General features: G+C 45.4%; 2 protein-coding genes across 10 annotated transcripts in view; one reads left to right on the top strand and one right to left on the bottom strand.

Annotated features, from left to right (window-relative positions):
- LOC107313496 (uncharacterized) overlaps positions 1 to 4,677 on the bottom strand; it is a 190,344-nt gene extending 185,667 nt beyond the window's left edge. For 4 of the 7 annotated variants that reach the window (XR_014945368.1, XR_014945370.1, XM_015861819.3 and 1 more), the window contains exon 1: positions 83 to 180. The gene's annotated coding sequence lies outside the window, so the exon portion shown is untranslated. Of the gene's footprint in view, positions 1 to 82; positions 181 to 4,529 lie in introns of those variants that run through there. The other 3 variants (XR_014945363.1, XR_014945364.1, XR_014945367.1) reach the window with 3 other exon arrangements.
- Positions 2,241 to 19,474, top strand: PPM1K (protein phosphatase, Mg2+/Mn2+ dependent 1K). 3 transcript variants are annotated; one of them, XR_014945362.1, is made up of 8 exons: positions 2,241 to 2,333; positions 4,865 to 5,358; positions 5,943 to 6,043; positions 9,857 to 10,046; positions 12,667 to 12,832; positions 13,292 to 13,436; positions 14,354 to 14,488; positions 14,808 to 19,474. XR_014945362.1 is itself a non-coding variant. In XM_015861727.3 (7 exons), the coding sequence occupies exons 2-7, from the start codon at positions 4,919 to 4,921 to the stop codon at positions 14,937 to 14,939; spliced, it is 1,119 nt and encodes a 372-aa protein (XP_015717213.1). In that variant the 5' UTR covers positions 2,241 to 2,333; positions 4,865 to 4,918; the 3' UTR covers positions 14,940 to 19,474. The 3 variants fall into 3 exon arrangements, 2 of the variants coding, with proteins under 2 accessions (XP_015717213.1, XP_085401286.1); XM_015861727.3 differs by lacking the exon at positions 9,857 to 10,046; XM_085545160.1 differs by lacking the exons at positions 2,241 to 2,333; positions 4,865 to 5,358; positions 5,943 to 6,043.
- Positions 19,475 to 19,931: the final 457 nt, after the last annotated feature.

Genomic DNA, 19,931 nt, shown 5'->3' with positions numbered 1-19,931 from the left:
CTATTATACATTTATAAATAGGCTTTGCAATACAATCTTGCATTAGTCACATTTTTCATCTCCTTCTTTAGTTCTCATTTACCTGCAGGCTTCTGCAGCAGCGAGATCTGCAGCTATGATGGTATGGAGAACCTCACCACACTCAAAGATAGATATCGCAAAGAGCACATCTCAAAGAGCCTGTTGGGAAGAGAAAGACCTGTCTCAGCTGTCTGTGACACAAATCTGAATAGCCCTCCAATGGTGGAAATCCTACAGCCTAAACATGCAGTTTAGCCCCATTTCTCTCGCCTGCTGTAGCGACAAAACAAGCCTTTCACAGAATCACAGAATGACCCGGGTTGGAAGGGACCTCAAGGATCATGTAGTTCCAACCCCCCTGCCTAGTTCTGCCTTGGCATGGAAGTGAAGCTCTACACAGGAGCAAGCTGTAGAGATGGCAGCCCAAGTGCAGTGCTTCATGCCGACGCCTGGGGGCCCCATCAGTCGTGCAGCAGCTGCTGCAGTACCTCCTTCCAGTCAACGGGCGGCAGGAGCGCGCCCTCAGCGCTCCGACCGGACGGCCCCTCGGAGAACAGCTAAAAATATACATAAATCGGCTCGTTCCGGCTCTGCCACAGTAGGAAAGACTGTAGGAAAGACTGCGTTTCGCCACCTGGCCCTAAAAGTGACAGATGTACTCTGGAAAATTACACTTCCCTGCCGCCCAACATGGCCGACGGCACTGGGGTTGCTCAGGACTACCACCCCCAGCACTGCCCTGCACTGTGCGCCTTTCCTTCCGCTTCCGTGTCATAACACAGGGAAGCGGATGAATGGCGTGGGCTTTAAACACTTTAAACTCGTCGGCTGTAGCATGGATCAGGCACAAGGAAGCTGCCAGGCTCTGAAAGCAACACCTTGATTTCATTCTGTTTAGTCACTCACTGGTAGGACCTGGCACTGCGCACCACATGCAGAACAGACATCTGGTAAGCCAAGGCAGAGCAAAGGGCAGTTCTGTGCTGAGCCTTAAATCCCACATAGCAAACAGGAAAAGGAATCCAAGGCAGAGTAAGTAAATAGCTGTAAAGCTTTGGAAGAGTGCTGAAGTGCTGCTTCTTTACGTTAATGAATATGCGAATGATTTTCCAGCCGTAACACTGTTGATGGCACTATATTACAGCTGACCCTAAGCATCCAATAGGAGGGGATACCCAATAAAAAAGGACAAGAGAGGAGTAAGTGCTGTGCTCAGTTAAGAGCTGTGCTTGCTCACTCTACAAAGCAATCCCAAGGCACAAACATTTCCTCCCCCTTTGGGCTGGAGCGTGTGGGTGTCCAAGAAAGGGGAAGCCCTGCAGCTCCCAGCTGTGCAGAGCACTCAGCCAGCACTGAGCGGTGCCAGCTCCTCCGCCCATCAGCGCTCCTATGCTCTGCCAGGAGCAGGAGGTGTGTCAGCACACAACGCCTGGCAGCAGCTCCTCACTGCTGCCTGTGGGCACCGAGCTTTATTTCCACTCATGTGCTTCATGCTGCACAGCTGAATGTTTATGTATTGCCGCTTGTAATGTGCAGCGCTTCACTGTTCAAGGGCAAATTCACATTGCGTCACTCACGAGCTATAAATGGAGAGCGCTAACAGCACAGCGGGAGCCGCTGGGAACGTTCTGTCCTCGCTGGCTTTGTTCTGTGTTTAAGATCCTTCACTCGGAGCACAGAAAGAACAGCAAAAATCTGTTTACAAATAAACTGCTTGAATGATCTAGAAGCCGTTTATAGTTTCGGGATGAGCATCTGCGCAGCCTGACCTGGCAGGGCTAAGTAGCCCATGGCAGGGTTTGGGGCTGGCTTTAAGGTCCTTTCTGCCCAACCATCCTTTGATTCGATGATTCTATGACTAAATATTTACTAAAAGATTAAGAAGCTCCACGAATGTGCTTAAGGGGCCTTTCAATGTTCAAGAACCCGACAGCTTAAGCTAGACAGGTGGGGAAATGGAACCCACCCGGCGTTCCGGAATGCCGTGATTCGACACCCGATCCGACCACGGGGAGGATCCAACGGTACCAGCACGGCTCCATCCCGCAGCCGCTCCCCTCCCCGCCCCGCGCCCCGGCCGCCCCCCTCAGGGCGGGGTGAGGGCGGTTGGGGGGGCTCGGCCGCCATCCCCGCCGCCATTGGGGCCCTCGCGGGGCCGGGCCGCGCCGGGACCGCCCCCATCGCTGCATTGGTCCGGAGGCCCCGCGGAGAAGAGAGGCGGGTCGGGCGGGAGCTGAGGCCGGAGAGATCTGGGGAGGTGCCGCCGCTCGCCGCCGGCTTCTCGGGTACGGCAGGAGGACACGGAGGAGAAGGTAGGGCCTCTCCGCGGCGCGGCGGGAGGAGGGAGTCGGGTTCGGCCGTCGCCTCCCCTCCGCTGGGTGCGACCCTAACGGGTGCGGCGGGCGGGGCTGACGCGGTATTCCCCCCTGCGGCCATAGCGCTGCGCTGGATGCGCGTCCCCCGGGGCACGGGTGGGCTTTTGCGGTTTCCTCCTCTCGGGATGGAACGTCTCCATGTGCCGTGAGGCAGCCTCGCTGCAGGGAGGGTCACCGCACCGCTTGGTGTACGGCTTTGTCCGAACGCCAAACGCTGCGTTTCCTCGTCTGTGTATACAAAGCGCTCCTTTAGGTTAAATACTCGGAGGCTGACAGGATCAGGCGGAGCCCCTCGCAGCAGATTTCCCCCCGCACCCCCAGCCTGTTTCTCCCACACTGGCTTTTCTCAGTGTCTGCAGGTGTATTGCTTAGGAAAGAACAAGCTGTCCCCAGCCGAAAGCACAACTATTTACATTGCAGCAGCCACAGCATGGTTTCGTGTTCCTTGCTTGCAGAGACAGCTGAAGAGCACAACCAGCGTTGGGGTGCAAGAATCATAGAATCGTTATGGCTGGAAATTACTATTAAGAACACCTAGTCCAATCGTCAGCCCATCCCTACCATGACCACCAAACCTTCCTGGTGGAAAAGGGCTTTTAGGAGGTGAAACTGATGGAAACAAACCCATTAATTAGCCCTGGATGTATCTTCTGATTCACGCTGTGGGCTCTGGGAGCTCTAAATATAGCTACTGTCTCTTGCTCACCTCTCCAGCTGACAGAAGTGCGGGTTTTGCACATTGGCAGGCTTTCAGTTTAGTTGAGCTGTGCTTGGCAGGAGGAAGTGAACGTGCTGTTGCTGCGAGTCAAGGGCAACAGGAAACAGAAAGAAAATATCAAGGAAGAAAATCAGTTATTAACTACCTGCGAGCATAGCGCAATAAGGGTGAGATGTTGCAGATGTCCAGGAGTAAAATGGAAAATCACTCATGGTGGAAATGGGCCAGTTGATTCACATGGTGTCTAGGCCAAATTCATCCAGTGCAACAATATTGATTCCCAGCGTGTTTGGCATTGATAGAGTTGACTGTTCCTCTGTAAATGCTAAATAAACACATCTTTCCTCACCTAAGATACTACATTAAAGATAAACCACGAGCAACCAAAGCAACTTGCTTTGAGCTGTGTAAGCTTACTGCATGCCTCCAGAATGTTTATGTTACAGCCATTTTCTAATTAAGCAACTGCTCACCACGTTACCTTTACGATTGTTTTTGCAAGCACCCAGTTTTTGTCTGTAATTTAAAGAAACCAGTGTAAAACCATATGTCAGAATGCAAGATGCAATTATGATTTGAATCTAGAAACCACAATGGCAAGGCACTTCAGTCCACAGTTATGTATCTCAAGGGTATGCATATTGCTCACTCTTTGCTGCTGGATTACGTTATACGCTTCTGCCATCTTATGTATTTTTAATCTCTTTATCATGGTATGGAATGCTTTTCCTAGCTTTGCTCTTGGCAACTCTCCAGTACAAGCAAACATTTAGCAATAATAAGAGTGATCCCTCACTTAACTCTTAGCATGGTTAGTTACAGCGATCTGAAGGTCTAGGTCAAATCTATCTGGTGCAACAACATGGGCTTAATACCAAATGCACTGTAGCTCTTTTGAGTTTCATCATTTGGGCCTGTTACTCTGCAAATAACTAAGCAAATTGCTTTTTTCAGCTTGCTAGTTGGATCAGTGTCAATGAATTTTATCTGTGTTGAGCCAGCTGGTGTGTCTGATACATCCAAGCCAGAAGAGACATCTGAAAAGTGGAAGATCTTGTTTCCTGTGATAGCTCGGGGATTTCAGGGTTGGGTAGTGAAGAACACCAGGCAGAACAGCTAGAAGCTGCAGGGACAGTGTTTGTGAAGTTAAAGTGAGCAGTTGTGCATATCTACAGATAGATTTAGTGGCTGCTCTTTGCCTTACAAAAAAAGAGATAATCATAATTCCCTTTCCAGTTCTGTTTTGAGAAGTATTACTCAAGTCCTAATGAAATGGGTCGGAACTGAATATTGTGCCTCTTGTGCACAATAAAATCAAAGCATGGATATTTTTTCCCACCCCCCGCAATTCACAGCACATATGTTTTATCAATTACTTGAGCTGTATGCATGATAAACTCATTCTACAACCTTACCTCATATTTCCTGCTTTTAATGAGATGGAACAGAGTCACTACCACCTTCGTTAGCTCCATCGCAACCCCTGCTACCTCTGAAAATATGGGATATGACGGTGGAGCTGCCTTGTCTCAGTTTATCTGCAGCACTCCACATCAGAACTGTAACTGTGGGCTGGTCTGTGCAGGATTGTTTCTCGATGAGTCATGCAGAGGATCTGTAGCCTCTTCTAGGCAGTGCTGTGCTATGCACGATTAGCGGACTCTGACTGTGAAATCGTTTCCTGAATGATGTAACTGATAGTCCCCCTTCCTGCTCTGATTCTTGATCAGTTTTCTCTTTGTTCTTGAAGACATTCCAGCTGCTGCATCTCTTGTATCCCTACGAATCTCTGTGAAGACGAGTTATGTCAACAGCTGCTTTAATCCATTTGGTAAGAAACGGAGGTTATCAAGTACGAAGGAGAGCCCTGCTGACTTCCCGCCTCTTGCAAGACGAGAAGCGTACGACAGTCGAGTGCTGCATTTCCACCTCCGAACGCCGGTCATCCCGCTTCGATCCAGACGGAAGTGGGCGGCCCGCCACGTGGGACACCTTTGGCATCTGGGACAATCGCATTGATGAGCCTATTCTCCTCCCACCTAGCATAAAGTATGGAAAGCCGATTCCAAAAGTCAGCCTGAGCAAAGTGGGCTGTGCCAGCCATATTGGGAAGCGGAAGGAAAATGAAGACCGCTTTGATTATGCTCAGCTGACTGAGGATGTCCTGTACTTTGCAGTATACGATGGACATGGCGGGGCAGCAGCAGCAGACTTCTGTGCTAAGAACATGGAAAGATATATCAAGTAAGTGTGTATCGAGTGAACGTGTGGCTTATGACTTGCTGTAGAGCCTCCCTCCTTACAACCAAAAGGGAATCTGTGCACCATATGTTGCTGCTAATCGTTCCAGGTTGTATAGCCATCTATCCCTACAGGGACAGCAGGAACATAGAAAAGGAGTAATTCCAGTAATTCCCATTATAACAGATGTAGCGTGATCTACTTCTCTGTGTGTTCCCTGTCCAGAGTGTGAGCCTGGAAAGACAAGAAAAGAAAATGTGGTTGTACCTACCAGGAGAGAGCAGGGAATAGAGCGTGTGAATTGCCTGTTGTCGGATGGGGCTTATGTGATCACAGACTCGGGAGTTTGCTGACACCCCTCCATAGCTCTCTGGTGTGTACCTGAGTGTTGGAAGAGGCACTTTACCTGTTTGCAAAATTAGAGGGTCGAGCTTTCAGTGCAAGTCACTAATAAAGCAGTACTACATTTTTACTGTAATCGAGCATTATTCAACACACACGGGGAGGAAATAAGTCTATGAAAGAGACTGATGAAGGTGAACACTTCTTGGTAAGAAGTCTAATTTTTTCCCATTCTTTGTTCCCAGGGAATTTGCTTCTCAGGAGGAGAACTTAGAAAAAGTTCTGAACGATGCTTTTCTAGAAATAAACAAAGCATACGAAAGGCATGCTCAGCTGGCTGCTGATGGTAGGCAAAAAAATATTCTACTCTTATGGGCGTGGGGAAAAAGGGGTTGGTTACTTGCTTGGTAGTTTTGTACTAAGACTCAGAAAGCAGCCTGAAAACTGTTTTACTTGAGATAGGTTGTTGCTTGAATCACTTACCATGAACTAAACAGTTGTGCTTTACTTCCCTGAAAATGAAAAAGCTATTACAAAGTCTAGGTCAAATTTACTGTGAGAGTTATTAATCTGAGCTTTAGTATAATCCACACTGAATTTATCTTAACATCATTCTGTCAAGAGGGGTGTTTGTCAAGTTATCAAGGAGAGATTTAAATTGGCAAGGAGCATAATCTTCCTGTGTGAGAAACTGTCTTCTTTGGGTGGTTTTGTTTGTTTGTTTTCTTTCTGAAAAGTTGCTGTTCCTTTGAGCAGAAAGGAGCACTATCCAAAGTTCCCCTTTCTCACTTGGCTGCTGCAGCTTAGGAGGAACATAAGCCAGAAGTAACACAAACAGTACTGCTTCTGCACAGAGAGAATCACCAGAGCAGCTGAGTACGAAAGGGGAAACAACAGTCAAGGGGAAAACAAGATTCTCTGTGGTAAAGCTGGCACCAGCCCCTTTAGATTTCCTTAGTTTTGGCTGTTTACCAAGTTCTTGTATATACATATAGAGACTATGCACATCTGCAATTCCACTCACAGCAGTTGGAGCTTATAGGGAGTAATTTGGGAAGGAGATAAAGGAGTTTGTTCACCAAGTGTTTAAATAAACAAAAAGAAAACCAAACCCAAACAACCAGTCCCAGTGCTGCTGCAGATACTGGCGATACAACAGGACCTTTAGGGAATGAAGTTACACTGTGTCCTTGGGGCTACTTCTACTTCCTTTAAGCACTTGGTGAAAACAGTCTAATAACAGAGTGGTTTCCTGCTCTTAAAGCGCTAACCAAACCTACCTAGGCTTAAGTATTTCCTGATTGGACAAGTTGCCTGACTGTTGCAGCACTGTGAGGGATGTACAGCTTTCCTCTTACCTGGTAAGAGCTAACATACCAGAAAAGATAATGTTTCTCAGGTTCTGAATTGCAGCCCTTAAAAAGGAGGAATTTAATCCGTAAAGCTTGTTTTTCCATTATAACCTATTTTATTTCCAAATACTGAAAACCAGCCCTGTTGTTTAAAAGGGATAATAACAGGGTAAAAAAATCCAAAGTCATTTTTGACCTGTGAACTCAGCTTTAACTGAGCTAATGATAGGGATATCAGTAGAGCAGATGAGCTTTGGATCCAAGACTCTCCCTGCAAGCCCAGATTAAAAAAAAAAACAAACAAACACCTACAGGCTTATGTGCTTCCCTGGATCACGACCTTTAGCTTTCTGTGATTTGTTCTATTTGCACCCTACCCAGTCCATTTGTTATTAAGACAGCTCTTTATTTTGCTCATGCTCAAGTTTCAGAGCATTTCCTTAAGAAGGATGTTTGGGAACGATGCTGGGTATACTGCTCTGCTAATCTGAACTTGGTTTCCAATTATAGCATTCTGTACTTGAGACATAATGAACTGAGTGAGAAAGATATTTAACAAACAAGCTGTACAACAAGCTGGGCATTTTGGAATTCCTCATAGGATTTTATCATACCATTTAACTGACTAATCGGGGCTGCTCACTCAAACATAATGCAAATGCCAGCAAATTTATGTAACAGTCATCGAGATTCTAAACAAACCTTCTGCATTAAAAAAGCTTGATGACCAACAAAATAGAAGGGAAAAGCAATCACTTAACATCCATGGGTCCATGTCCTACAAAGTACTCAGTGTTTCTTAGAGAGGCTGAATGCCTGCATGCTCTTCCCACAGGAGCCAGTGGGATCTAAAAGTGCCCAGTGCTCTTGACTTGTTGCCCAGCAGAAAATAAAGCTAAAAGGCAAAGAGTGGAGAAACGGGGTGCACAGACACATGCAGTTATCTGAACAAAGCAAACTTTGTATATCTGTTGATTTAAAAAAAAGAAAAAAGTTTAATGCTCGTTTGACTGTTTGGTGTGGATGTTTTTGTCATTGCTGCTCTTTTGAAAGTTATGTAAAATTCAGTGTTTTGCATGTATCTTCGTTAGAAGACTAATTCCAAACTGATTCCGTTTGCCAGCAAAAAAATCTGAATAATGGTGGCTGTTCTAGATGCGATGGTCAAAGTTTCTCAGAGATGGTGGTCAGTGGTGTAACACAGGTTGTCTGGCATATGCTGGATGCTCAACCCCCTTTCAAATCCTTGCCACAGCTGACGAAGTGCAGAAAAATAGCTTACTTACTCTTGTTCCCATAGACAGCCCTGCCAGGACTCCTTTCACTGTATTCTGTAAAAGGCAGGGTGTTGAAATTAGAGTTGAAAAACAAGTAGAATAATACCTTATTTAAGTTCTCAATAAAAATAAAGGTCCATGCTTGTGTTCCAATACTGCTACCATGCTTAGTGTGTGGGTTCGCTAGTGCTGTTGGACTGCTGTACTGACCTGCAGGCTGTTCCTGTATCCCCTCTGACAGTTTCATTCAAAAGCATAAGAAACTTTCTTTCGGAAGCCATCCACCACATAAATAACTTATAATCATTAAGAGGTCAGAGATATGCCTGAGTCTTGAAGCATGGTGTTCGATACCTCTTCAGAAACTCATTTTCATTCACTTCCACACATTCAGGTATACCATTAAATCACTGCTAAATTAATGTACAGGACACAGTAAAGGAAGTTCACAATCAACCAATACAACACTATCCAGGGAACAAACGCTAATAGAGATGGACAGTTTTCTGTTACATTGGACATGCTCAAGGAAATTAGGGCACTGCTCTAGAGAAATGGAAAACAAACCCTGCCTTAGCCTAGTGTGGTCCTGCAAGGTAAATGCTGCTGCTTCTGTTCACTGCAGGCACCAACCACCACTCAGGGAAAATAACAGGCAGGCAGTGTTTCCATCACCCTCCATGCGCAGTGGATCTAGCTCTAATCACATTGACCACGCGCTTCTGGAATAGCCATCTTGTTAAAACATAGCCAGGTATTACCTGATGTGTCTACATTTGAAAGGACTTCCTGGAAAATTAATGTGCTGAGCAAACATCAAAAGTATTTTTAAAGTAATTATATTTACAAAGTAGTATTTAGAGTTTTTTAAGTTATTGTTTGAATATATGATTATTTTTTTCTTTGAATATGTTAACCTGCAACACTGAGGAAAAGGGAGAGCTGCAGAAATGGTTACTTACATATTTCATAATGCCATCATCACAAAGACCCCTTTTTTATCTAGAGGTTTCAATAATTACCAAATCAAGTTAGACAATAGTAATTACAGTATGATGGGGGTGTTTATTTTGCATGTTTGCCCGTGGATCAGAAGGAGTCATTCAGTGTCTTCATTAAAATGGCCCCCAACTAAAGTAGTTGACGCAGGTTTGAACTCTCAATTTATATTTTATATATATATATATATATTGAATATTTTCTGTAAGGTGGCCGCTCTCATATGAGACAGTCATATCTGGCATTGTACGTTTGTTTGGTTGACTTTTTAATTGGACACTTACCATCAGCCCTGCAAAAAAAAATCTATCTGTGGCCAAAGATGCAGTCTCTATTATGGCCCAATAGAACATTATGCAGCTCATCTGGGCCCTTCCTCTGTAGAAGACACTGTGGGTGAACCCGAAATGACTATGTGCCCTGTTTTGCAGCCCTTGTCCTTTCATCTCCAGTGTTGCAGGTTTATTTTGTTTGAACAAAGTCCCTGGGTCAATTTCCTATTTGCCTCTGTGTACGTGTTATTTGTGGCAGACACTGTACCTGGTCAGCAGCTCTAGAACTGGAGGCCCTGGACACTATATGCTGGGCTTCAGTGGAAAGAGAGATCTGCTTAATTTTGTCCCAGGTGAAGGAGTCCGGCGGTTCCTAGCCTGGACTACTGGAAGGTTCCCACATCCTCTTTGTCACATTAGTTGAGATGACTTGCAGTAAAAAGTGTCCAGTGAGTGTTAAGAACCTATTGAAAGATCTTAGTTTTATAGTGATGTTGTTAGGTAAACAAGATAAACTCTTTTTAATTTTAAAAATGAGTACCCGTGCTGATGCAATATTTTGTGTTATTAAATAACCTGTCAGCGGTCATATTAAAGCATTAGAAATGTTATCCCATCGTCACCACTGTGTTTTGGAACTGTGTGAGAGGTCACACAATCCCTTCAGCCTGACCAGATCCACGTTCTTCCACCCCTGCCTGATGGTGATTCAGTTTCAGAGAAGAAAGCATGAGTGGCATTTGTTTTCCTCAGAGTGCAACTTAACAAACAGAAGTTTATCAGACACAAGTTGATAAGGCCATTAGCACAGCTCTGTGCTGTTGCACCTTTGAGGGGTCTTCCGTACCATCCTCTGCTTCCTGATAGTGGGTCTGTTGGCTTTAAGAGTTGGCAACATAAAGATGAACACTCAACTGAATGACCAAATGTGTGCGGTCGGTCGTGTATTACAGACTGCAGACCAACCTATTCTGAAACCACATGTGTTTGTCAGCATAGTTCCAAAACAAGTGATGAGATGGGAAGCTAGTAGCATTAAATTTAATGTCTAAATAAAATAGATTTTCTGCAAAGTAAAAAGGGCAGTTTTAAGTAGGTTCTTCATTTTACTTCTTTTAGCTGTTGGCTAAAACAGGTATTTTACTGGCTTTACTAAAAATTTCTAATCACACTACTACTTGTTATTATCTTATTTTATAATATACCTCAAAAATGAGCCTGCACTTGCATAGTCCTTGCTTTGAAGTAGAAACAAGATGTCAGTGCTTACCTGAATGCTCAAGAGGCAACTGGCATCTATGTGGTTTTGAATCTTGTAGTCTGTATCACAGCTGGAACATAGTCCAAGGTGCATCCTGTGTCACCGTGGTGGATATTCACTGTGCACTTGTTGGTTAAGTCAGTTAACCAAGTCACCACAGCGGTAATAATACCTGTTTTAATTAATAACACAAGCTTAGTTTATATGGCTTTGTGGGGTGTTTTTTTGTTTCGTTTCATGAACTCACTGCTTTCACCTGACAGCAAGGCTCCATGCACCCATCAGGGCGTTGTGCTGCCCACCCCAGGCCCTTCCACCATCCCAGGTCAGAGCCACAGAGCCAAAGGCAGGAGCTCAGAGTAGTGCAGAGCTCTGCAGAAGTGGTGGTGGGAAGATCTTCAATCACTACTCAAGTGAAAATAGGAATGTAGCTAGGGATTCTCATTGCTAAGTGAGCCCCAGACCTCTATCTGGAAGCTAGCTTTTAAATCCTGTTACTGGAACACCTCAGTGTGCAAGAGGCCCCCAGAGGGCCTTTCAGAGGCTCTTGCACGGGGTGTGAGTTCTGGGCAGTTGTTCCCAGCTGGGCTTTTTACTGTAAAAGCTCAAGAAAGCAGGAGCCAGTGCTTTCTAGGCAGCTCTCCCTAACCAGTACAGCACGCTTTGCAGGAGGAGAAGATGCTATCTACAAAAGTAGGGTCTTCCTTTTTTTTTTTAAAAAAAAAAAAAGAAAAAAGCGAGCAAAAAACGAGGGCTGTGCAGCTCTTCTGGCATTTCCCTCACTTGGGATAAATCTTCACACCTTTTCTGAAACAGGCAGACAGACTTGTTTTTCCCCTTTTTAAGCACAGGTTGGTTTTTTTTTCCACTGAGCAAGTTTGCTTGCAGTAGCCACTGCAAACAGGTCCCTAAAACAGTCAGATTAGATCACTCTTTCACCCTTCCCTCCCCCCCCACCCCGCCCTGTAAAAGGAGGAGGCCAGCAGCTAGGACTCCAGCTTGCCCTCTAGGCAGCAAATGTCAAATGATCCCACCGGCGTACAAGGGCAGATTGCCCAGAGGCATGCATGGCTGCTAGGTGACTTGCACTCGTTTGCATTGTAATGCAAGGTGAGCAGTAATCCTGCTGTGCCTTACTGCTGCAACCTCCAACAAATCTGCAGGGCTGTAAGAGAACAGAGTCCCCTCCTTAGAAACACAGCACTTGCTGGCAGAGCCCTTTGTCTCTTGACAAGCCAAGGGGAATGAGAGGGAGATTATTAATAACAACAGCAACTGGAGAACCCCGCAGACTGTGGCCAGGAAGCGATCTGGAGGTTTTTTTCTTCTGAACTACATGCAGCTCCATTTGCAATTACTCAGCCACCCACTTTGCTGCCTCACAGGAGGAGAGAACCATCCTTCTGATGGGATACCGATGTGCTCACCGTGCACAGGGATAAAGACGAGAACCTCGTACCTTGGGAGGAACTAGTGGGACCAAAAAGCTATTTGTTACAAAGTGAAAAGAAGCCACTGTATCTCATCCTGCTTTAACTCTACTCGCCCTCTTGCATGGAGCCCTGCTGTTGCACAGAAGCACTGACACTCTCCACTTTTCCTCCCTCTCTCACCCCATCCCAAGCCCTATTTGCATGTTTGTTTGCTATTTTTTTACATATCTATAGCTTTAGTTTAAACTTACAGTTTCTGGTAATGCAGAGCACAAGTCGTCCTTGTTTTAACTGTTTGACACTGTTGCTCTGTTATAAATGTTCCTGTGCTTTGAGGCAGTGATAAAACCTCTCTCTCTGATATGACATTTGTAGCAACACTGATGAACTCTGGGACCACTGCAACGGTGGCCCTGCTGCGGGATGGTATTGAGCTGGTAGTGGCAAGCGTGGGTGACAGCCGTGCCCTGTTGTGTCGAAAAGGAAAGGCCATGAAACTCACCATTGACCATACACTAGAAAGGAAGGAGGAGAAGGAAAGGTATGTGTTGTGGCTTTCTGGGGAATGGCCTCTGATGGGCTGTGCTGCCATCAGATTGGTTCTAGGAAAAAGGTTAGAGCTGAACATAGCAGTCCAAGATGGAAAAAGTGGCACAGCCCCAGTCAAGTCATCCATTTCCATTTCAAGAATTGGGGGTTTATGAAGCCCTACATGAACAGAGCTAGGACTGGGTACTAAGCTGTGTCCATGTGATTCAAAGACACATCCAAGAGTTCCAAGAGATATCCAAGATGTGAAGAAATATACTGTAGTTCCCAGGGCAGTACTCAGCCCTCTAAATCCTATCCCTTCTATGGAACCCTTCAAACAGGGCCTCTCAGCTCAGGTTTTTGGTACCCCATCTCACATCGGCATAGTGGCAGAAACTGCAGCTACAGACAGGGGGAATGGTCTGAATCTGTAACTCATCTTTGCTTTCTCTCTTGTGCCTCTGGACAGGATTAGGAAGTGCGGTGGCTTCGTTGCCTGGAACAGTTTGGGACAACCTCATGTGAATGGTAGACTTGCAATGACGCGGAGCATAGGAGATTTGGATCTTAAAAACAGTGGTGTGATAGCCCAGCCAGAAACAAAAAGGGTTCAGGTAAAAGAAAGCCTGGTTCATGGGGACAGCAATTGGACTAAGGGGCAACAAAGCTATCTGAAGCAGGTGGTGGTAGCCACAGTTTGGTCAGGTGGAACCTGACCAGGCTTTGGTTTTCATTTGTAGTGAAATAACCCACAATCAGCTCTACGTAAGTTATCTCAGATTAACACTAACAAGGTAGAAGAGAATCTGGTCCTGACAGTAAAGTCAAGACAGTCAACTTCTGAATCCCTGTTATCACAGTATAACATAGGATAACAGAAGAAAGACTGCATGTGATATCCATTACTGAAATACAAAGGTGTCATTCTGTTTGGGGCTTGTGGTAAGACACCTACTTTCAAGGTTAATATTGGTACAAAGCCGCCACTGAGAAGTAGGTGGGATTTGTAAGAGCTACGTCACTGAGGACAGTAGAGTTTGTAATGGGTTACATATCTGGGAGGAAGGGAGAAGGAAAGGACAGTTGCATGCATCTTACCATAGCTTTGCAGTTGTCCAGGAAACAGATCAACCACCCATAAGGTACTCAGCACAACCACGTTCATGTTTTTGTAAAGAGGAAACAAAGTCCCTCCTCTCAGCTCATACTGTTTGACATTTTCCCCCAGTGGATTTCTCAGTTGAACAGAAATCACTGTCCACAAGGCCTGAAGGGCTCAGGAGGTGACTGCAGTGCTAACATGTCTTCATTGAAATCCTCACGGGTAATGAATGGCTCTGGTCTTTTGGCCTCACTGTATCCAGAGGGCTGTTTCCTAGAACTATTAGTCCTCATACAGAAGGCAGGGGAACAGGCAGCACTCACAGAAAAGAGTACTTTGCAACAAAAGGTAAAGAATAGAAATCAAAGCAGCAGTTTTACCTCGCAGCACTCTCCTCACTGTTGTGCACACTTCGTACCTTTATTGCAGTTGCATCATGCAGATGACGGCTTCCTGGTCCTTACTACAGATGGTATTAACTTCATGGTGAACAGTCAGGAGATCTGTGACTTCATCAACCAATGCCACGATCCTGCTGAAGCTGCCCATGTTGTTACTGAGCAGGTAATGCTAGGGTTTCTTGAAGCATCAAAGTGCCACATCCTTGCAGGGACACAGGGCCATCATTTTAATTAATGTGCTTAGTTCTTTGTCCACAGAACTGCTGAGAATGTCATCAACATAGGCAAAAAACAGCAGTTTCTTATTGGAGGTTTTGGACAGTGATATATCCCATGAAAAGCTCTGAAGCATGCATGAACCTGCAGTGCTGGAGCTGGGAAGAAGCAAGGAAGTCTCAGAGCATGCTGTCCTATGTGGAGTCAGACAGTTGTTCCCCTTTCTGAGCAGGATTTTGATGCTGACAATTTATTTCTTCCTCCAGGCAATACAGTACGGCACTGAAGATAACAGCACGGTTGTCATAGTGCCATTTGGAGCGTGGGGAAAGTATAAAAATGGCGAGATCAACTTCTCCTTCAGCCGCAGCTTTGCCTCCAGTGGGAGGTGGGCGTGAAGACCTGACACCGCTATCATTTCCTGCAATAACCTGGATACAACGTGCTGTAAGAGAACACATCCATCTGTTCATAGGTTGACTTGGTGTCTTATCCATCTCTTCTGTTGCCAGCTATGGAAGATGCAACTGCTCCTGTGGTGCGTAATTGCTGCTTAGAGCTGATCACATTTTACTGTGTTTATTTATTCAGATCAGCACTGGGTTTCTAGTTCCAGCAGCTCCGCACACCATTTCATTTGCACAGACAAGTCTCTGGGCTTGAGCTATGACATATTGGTTTCATCCCAACTCTTGTTACCCAGTACTTAGTTACCCGGCAGCTGTGAAAGTCCGAGACTGAACACAGGGGAACAAATGCAGTGTTCTTAGCAAGACAAAAAGGGAGTTTGTTGTTTTCCTGTACCGTGCAGCCACCCAAAGCTCCCCCATGTTTCAGGAGAAACAGGTGAAATAAAAGGGGGAAATGCCAGAAGCAATTAGCCTGTGGTTATGTTCTGATGCCAGGGGCATTCCATGTAGCTGAATGGCATCCCAATACAGCACTGCTTTGCTGGGCTTCAGGCTCTCTCTGCTATTATTTGTGATCCTTCAGCTCCAGATTGCAAACAGGAGCCACGTGCTGTTGGACAGATGAGAACCCATTGGGCCCAAAGCCCCTACAGTCTCGGTGGACCACGCAGCAGCCTCTGGCACCACGTTGCTTTCAATGTATTGGTGCCCAACAAGAGCATGTAAAAGGGGTACAAAAAGCAGCCCATTTTTGAATTTCAGAGACTATATGAATGTCTTTTTTTCTTCTTATTCCTAAGAAAAGGGAATTGTTTCAAAGAGCTTTCAGTTCAGGATTCTTTGGAGGTGTGAAACAGGAGAGCTCATTTCTTCATATGTGAAGATATTCCTGCCCATTGCCAGAGATTTTTTTTTCAGTTAATTGTAGTCTCCTGGTAGCACAAAGACAGCTGTAAAATGCCCAAAGCAAGAAAGCTGGAGAAAGAGAATATTTTAACAATATATGGCAATTTTTGTTAAGTTTTGGGAGTTGTTTCTACCAGGCATCAGATATTTGGTCACCAAAACGTAGCTTTATACCTTAAAGAAAAGATTTCATTTCTCTTTCTGGTGAGAGTCTTTGTCCAGTGAGGCACAAAAGGCCAGAACTGAGCCAGTTCGGTGTTGCTGTGATACAAGTTTCTGGTAACTGGTCAACAGCAGATCAAGCTGTTCCACATGCCTCCTTCAGCCCCAGTTCTCCCTCACCCAAAATCAGTCGTGCATCTCCTGTAGCCTCCAAATTGCCTTATTGTGAGAAAATACGGGCAGAGAAAAGTGGGGCTTTTCCCATGTATACAACGTTCGATTTTGTTCCTTGTTTCTGACAGCACAGCTGTAAAAAAAGCAAGCAAACCAACTGACAAGAACAAAACATGAAAGAAATGGTCTGATACGAGATCTCCTTACAGCATGGAAAAATATTTCTGCGATGCCTGGTCTGATTCTCATTTTCCAGTATGAAATAGGTATCTGCATCTTTTTTTAGCCCCTTCCAGGCCCATGGTTACAGCGCAGTCATTCCATGTGTTCTTCTGGCAGCAGGCTTGGGAACACCCTGCAGGACACAACATTGTACTGACAGCATTAATACTCTACATACAGACAGTACATTGGTTGTGTCCCATCATTTGGTGTGTTTATGTGGTGTACATAATGCGTATATTCGGTTTATGAGTATAAACAGCTTGTGACTCAATATTTGTAAGTCTCTATCATGTCTGGCACTGTTGCCCAGGCAGGAGTGTTTAATGAGCACATCATTGGTTTACACTTACAATACCTTCTCCCTTCCCCAGACTTACCCAATTCTGTCTTCACATGAGATCAAAATGTTCAGTCCTGGTCTCTGCCTTGCTTACTTGAGGCAAAAGGGCACTTTTAATTGAGAACCTGCAATTCTCACCCTGCACAACCTGTTTGTAGCAAAAGCAGCAGCACACATCCTCTCCTGAGCACTTGCAGAGAGGCAGCACCTGACAGATGTTCAGTGAGCTGCTCCAGCAATGCAGTTATGACCCGTTTGCACTGCACAGCTGACTCCTGCTGAAATAGCACGTGGTCCTAGCTAAGGGTTAACCACTCCGCAGTCTTACTCTGGGCTATAGTCAGCTTTGGTTTCAAGTGTCAGACAGGCATGAGCAGCAGAGTCAGGATTTGGACATGCATCATCAGCGCTGCTTGGTGCCAAATGCTGCTCATTCCTGTTTGGCCATCCTTCCAGCTAGCCAGAAGATATCAGCCCCCCCCGGGTGCTTGTAACAAATACACATTGATTTTTTTTTAGCTGTGCTGGGTACTTGCCAACCTGAATACACAGAATCAAATGTAGGGTGGTAATGAATAGCACTGCAGGTGTTTTGAGGAATGGCCTGGGCTGATGGAGTAGCTTCTGAGCACTGACCAGTATGTAAGAAGTAATTTTTATACTTGAGGGAGTACAGGAGCATTTTTTGTTTGATCCCTATCTGGTTCAAGGCTAAGTTGGATGGGGCCCTGGGCAACTTGATCTCACACTTGGCAACTCTGACTGTGGCAGGGAGGTTAGAACTTGCTAATCCTCAAGGTCCCTTCCAACCTGAGCCATTCTATGATTCTACCTTCATTAAGTAGAGCCTCATTTCAGAATGGAAGCGGTTGGGTCCTTCTGTTTCCTCCCGCAGACTGATTGTTCTCTCAGAGGAAGGATCCATCCATAGCTGCACATACATTTTAGAAATAAAGGTATAAGACAAAGCTTTACAAACTAGAAGGCAGTTAGGTAAAGATACGTCATCCCATCCAGCCCACTGCTCAAAGCAGGGCTCAATTCAGAATTAAGTGATGCAGCAAAGGGGTGCACATCTACTGACACTGCTCTATAGAGACTGAAATGGGGTGGGAAGAGTTTGGCATGACAGCAGTCTGCCTGTGGAACCACCAGAACACACTGAAGCTGAAAGCTTAACAGTATGTGCAAACCTGCAGGTACTTTGGCTACTAATGAATGTCACAAATAAATTAGAACATTCATCTAAAAGACACGAGCTGGTTCATCTAAAAAGCAATAAGACAGGAGATCACAAAGATACATTTCTTATTCCCTGACTGTTCCCTGCAGTTTTCTGCATCTCACTCTGAAGTCAACAAGCTACTGAAGGCAGATTGCTTTGCCAAGCGGCCCAGTAATCTGCCCATTCCTCTTTCCATTGCTAACAAAGTTGCTTTCACACTGGTTTGTGTGAATTTCTGCCTTCATGCTGCGCACTGCCAGACTTCGAGTATGTCAGAAACACCATTTGATGCAGACCCTCCATTACCAGGATCTTTCTCTTCCCAAACAACAGCCCTGCATTTTCTTGCAAAGACAGTCATCTCCCTTTAGATTTATCTGCACCAAGCCTTGCTTTTTTCGAGTCATCAGGAAGGACCTGCACGGTGCTGGGTTTTCTGTCATTTGATACTTAATGAAGAAGCACTAGGACAAGTCACAGGAACTGCATGTTAGTCACAGGGCTGTTTTGGCACTGATATTGGCAGAGTGAGCCATGAGCGTGGGCATATGGCACTGGGATTCCCTTGTGTGAAGTATCTAGTTGAAGGAATAAAGCCATGCCAATGGAAATGGAAACAGCTTAACAAAAAGTATTTCCTTGCCTGGACACTCCTCCTGGACCAGTACTTTTTCCTCATGGTAAAGCTGCTGCAGGAGGAAGGAGCTGGAACAGCTTTAATACAGCATCCTCTGAACAGTCAATCCTTTCTGGTTTGAAAAGCGCAGGGATGGTGAAGAATTGTGGAGCGCAGTTTGTGGTTGAGAATAAGGATGGGGTGAGAAATTAGCAGTGTTACCACCTATTATCAACTTGGGGAAATGCAAATTCTGAAGCTGTAGGGCTCACTGCAGGATTTCTGCTGGTGGAGGAATCAGGTCCTGGATCAGCATTTCTCTCTCAACACGCAATGTGCTGTTTGCAAAGGCACAGAGGTTTCTGCCTAAAGCAGTAGCACAAAACAGACACAAGTTTCATTGGTTTAACATTAATTTCTGTGGAATAGAATCATGTGGGCACTTCTAGGTCCATTAGTCACTTACCCAACAAGCTGAGCATATGGTATAGCACTCCCCTGCAGTTTCCTGGTTCTGAAGCTGCCGTTCTCCTGCTCTTAATGCAGAGGTATCAATGGGGATTCCCCTTTGCCTGGCATGTTAAGTGCTTGGGCAGCGGTGTGTGTCATAACTTTTACAGGCTGAAGTGCAATTGTGTACATTCGTTGCATACTTTGCCTTAGGAGAGTCCATAAATCCTGACGTTTAATGTTTATTTTTGATGTAATCAGTGACCATAATTAATCTACTACTTCATTTTACTGAAGTGTCTTTGTTTTTCTTTTTAAACATTTGTTTGTCTTCAAATTTGTGACTTAAATCTACAGTGGGACAGATAAGGCTATACTGGAATGCTTAAATAAAGACCTCTAAATAAAGTATTGGCTTCTCACTATGAATGTATTTTTTCTTTGCCAACCATGCTGCCAACCACCAGAACTTTGTTTCTCAGGCTCTGCCATGGCTGTCCTGTGAGCCCCAGGCCCTCGCCCCTGCTATAAACACATTCACCAAGGCTCTGCCTTTCAGTGAGAGGGTGCTGAGGCACAGGCTGCCCAGAGCAGCTGTGGATGCCCCATCCCTGGAGGCTCTCAAGGCCAGATTGGATGGGGGCTGGGCAGCCTAAGTTGATGGGGCAACCAACACATGGCAGGGGGTTGGGGCTGAGTGGGTTTTAAGATCCCTTCCAATACAACCATTCTATAGTTCTATGATATGATACGATACAAAGGCATTTACCAGCAACAAGTGGTGCAAGGTAGCCATCTCTGTGCTCTGCCAACCTTCACTACAGCTCTGCTTTATCAGGGCCATATGTTCTAACTTGATATTTCAGTCTCATATATTTTGAT

The sequence above is a fragment of the Coturnix japonica genome, chromosome 4, assembly GCF_054131305.1.
Source record: "Coturnix japonica strain WE chromosome 4, WE-NBRP24, whole genome shotgun sequence".
Lineage (NCBI taxonomy): Eukaryota > Metazoa > Chordata > Aves > Galliformes > Phasianidae > Coturnix > Coturnix japonica.
The sequence above is the reverse complement of the archived record's forward strand: the minus strand, read 5'-3'. Positions and strand labels throughout refer to the sequence as shown.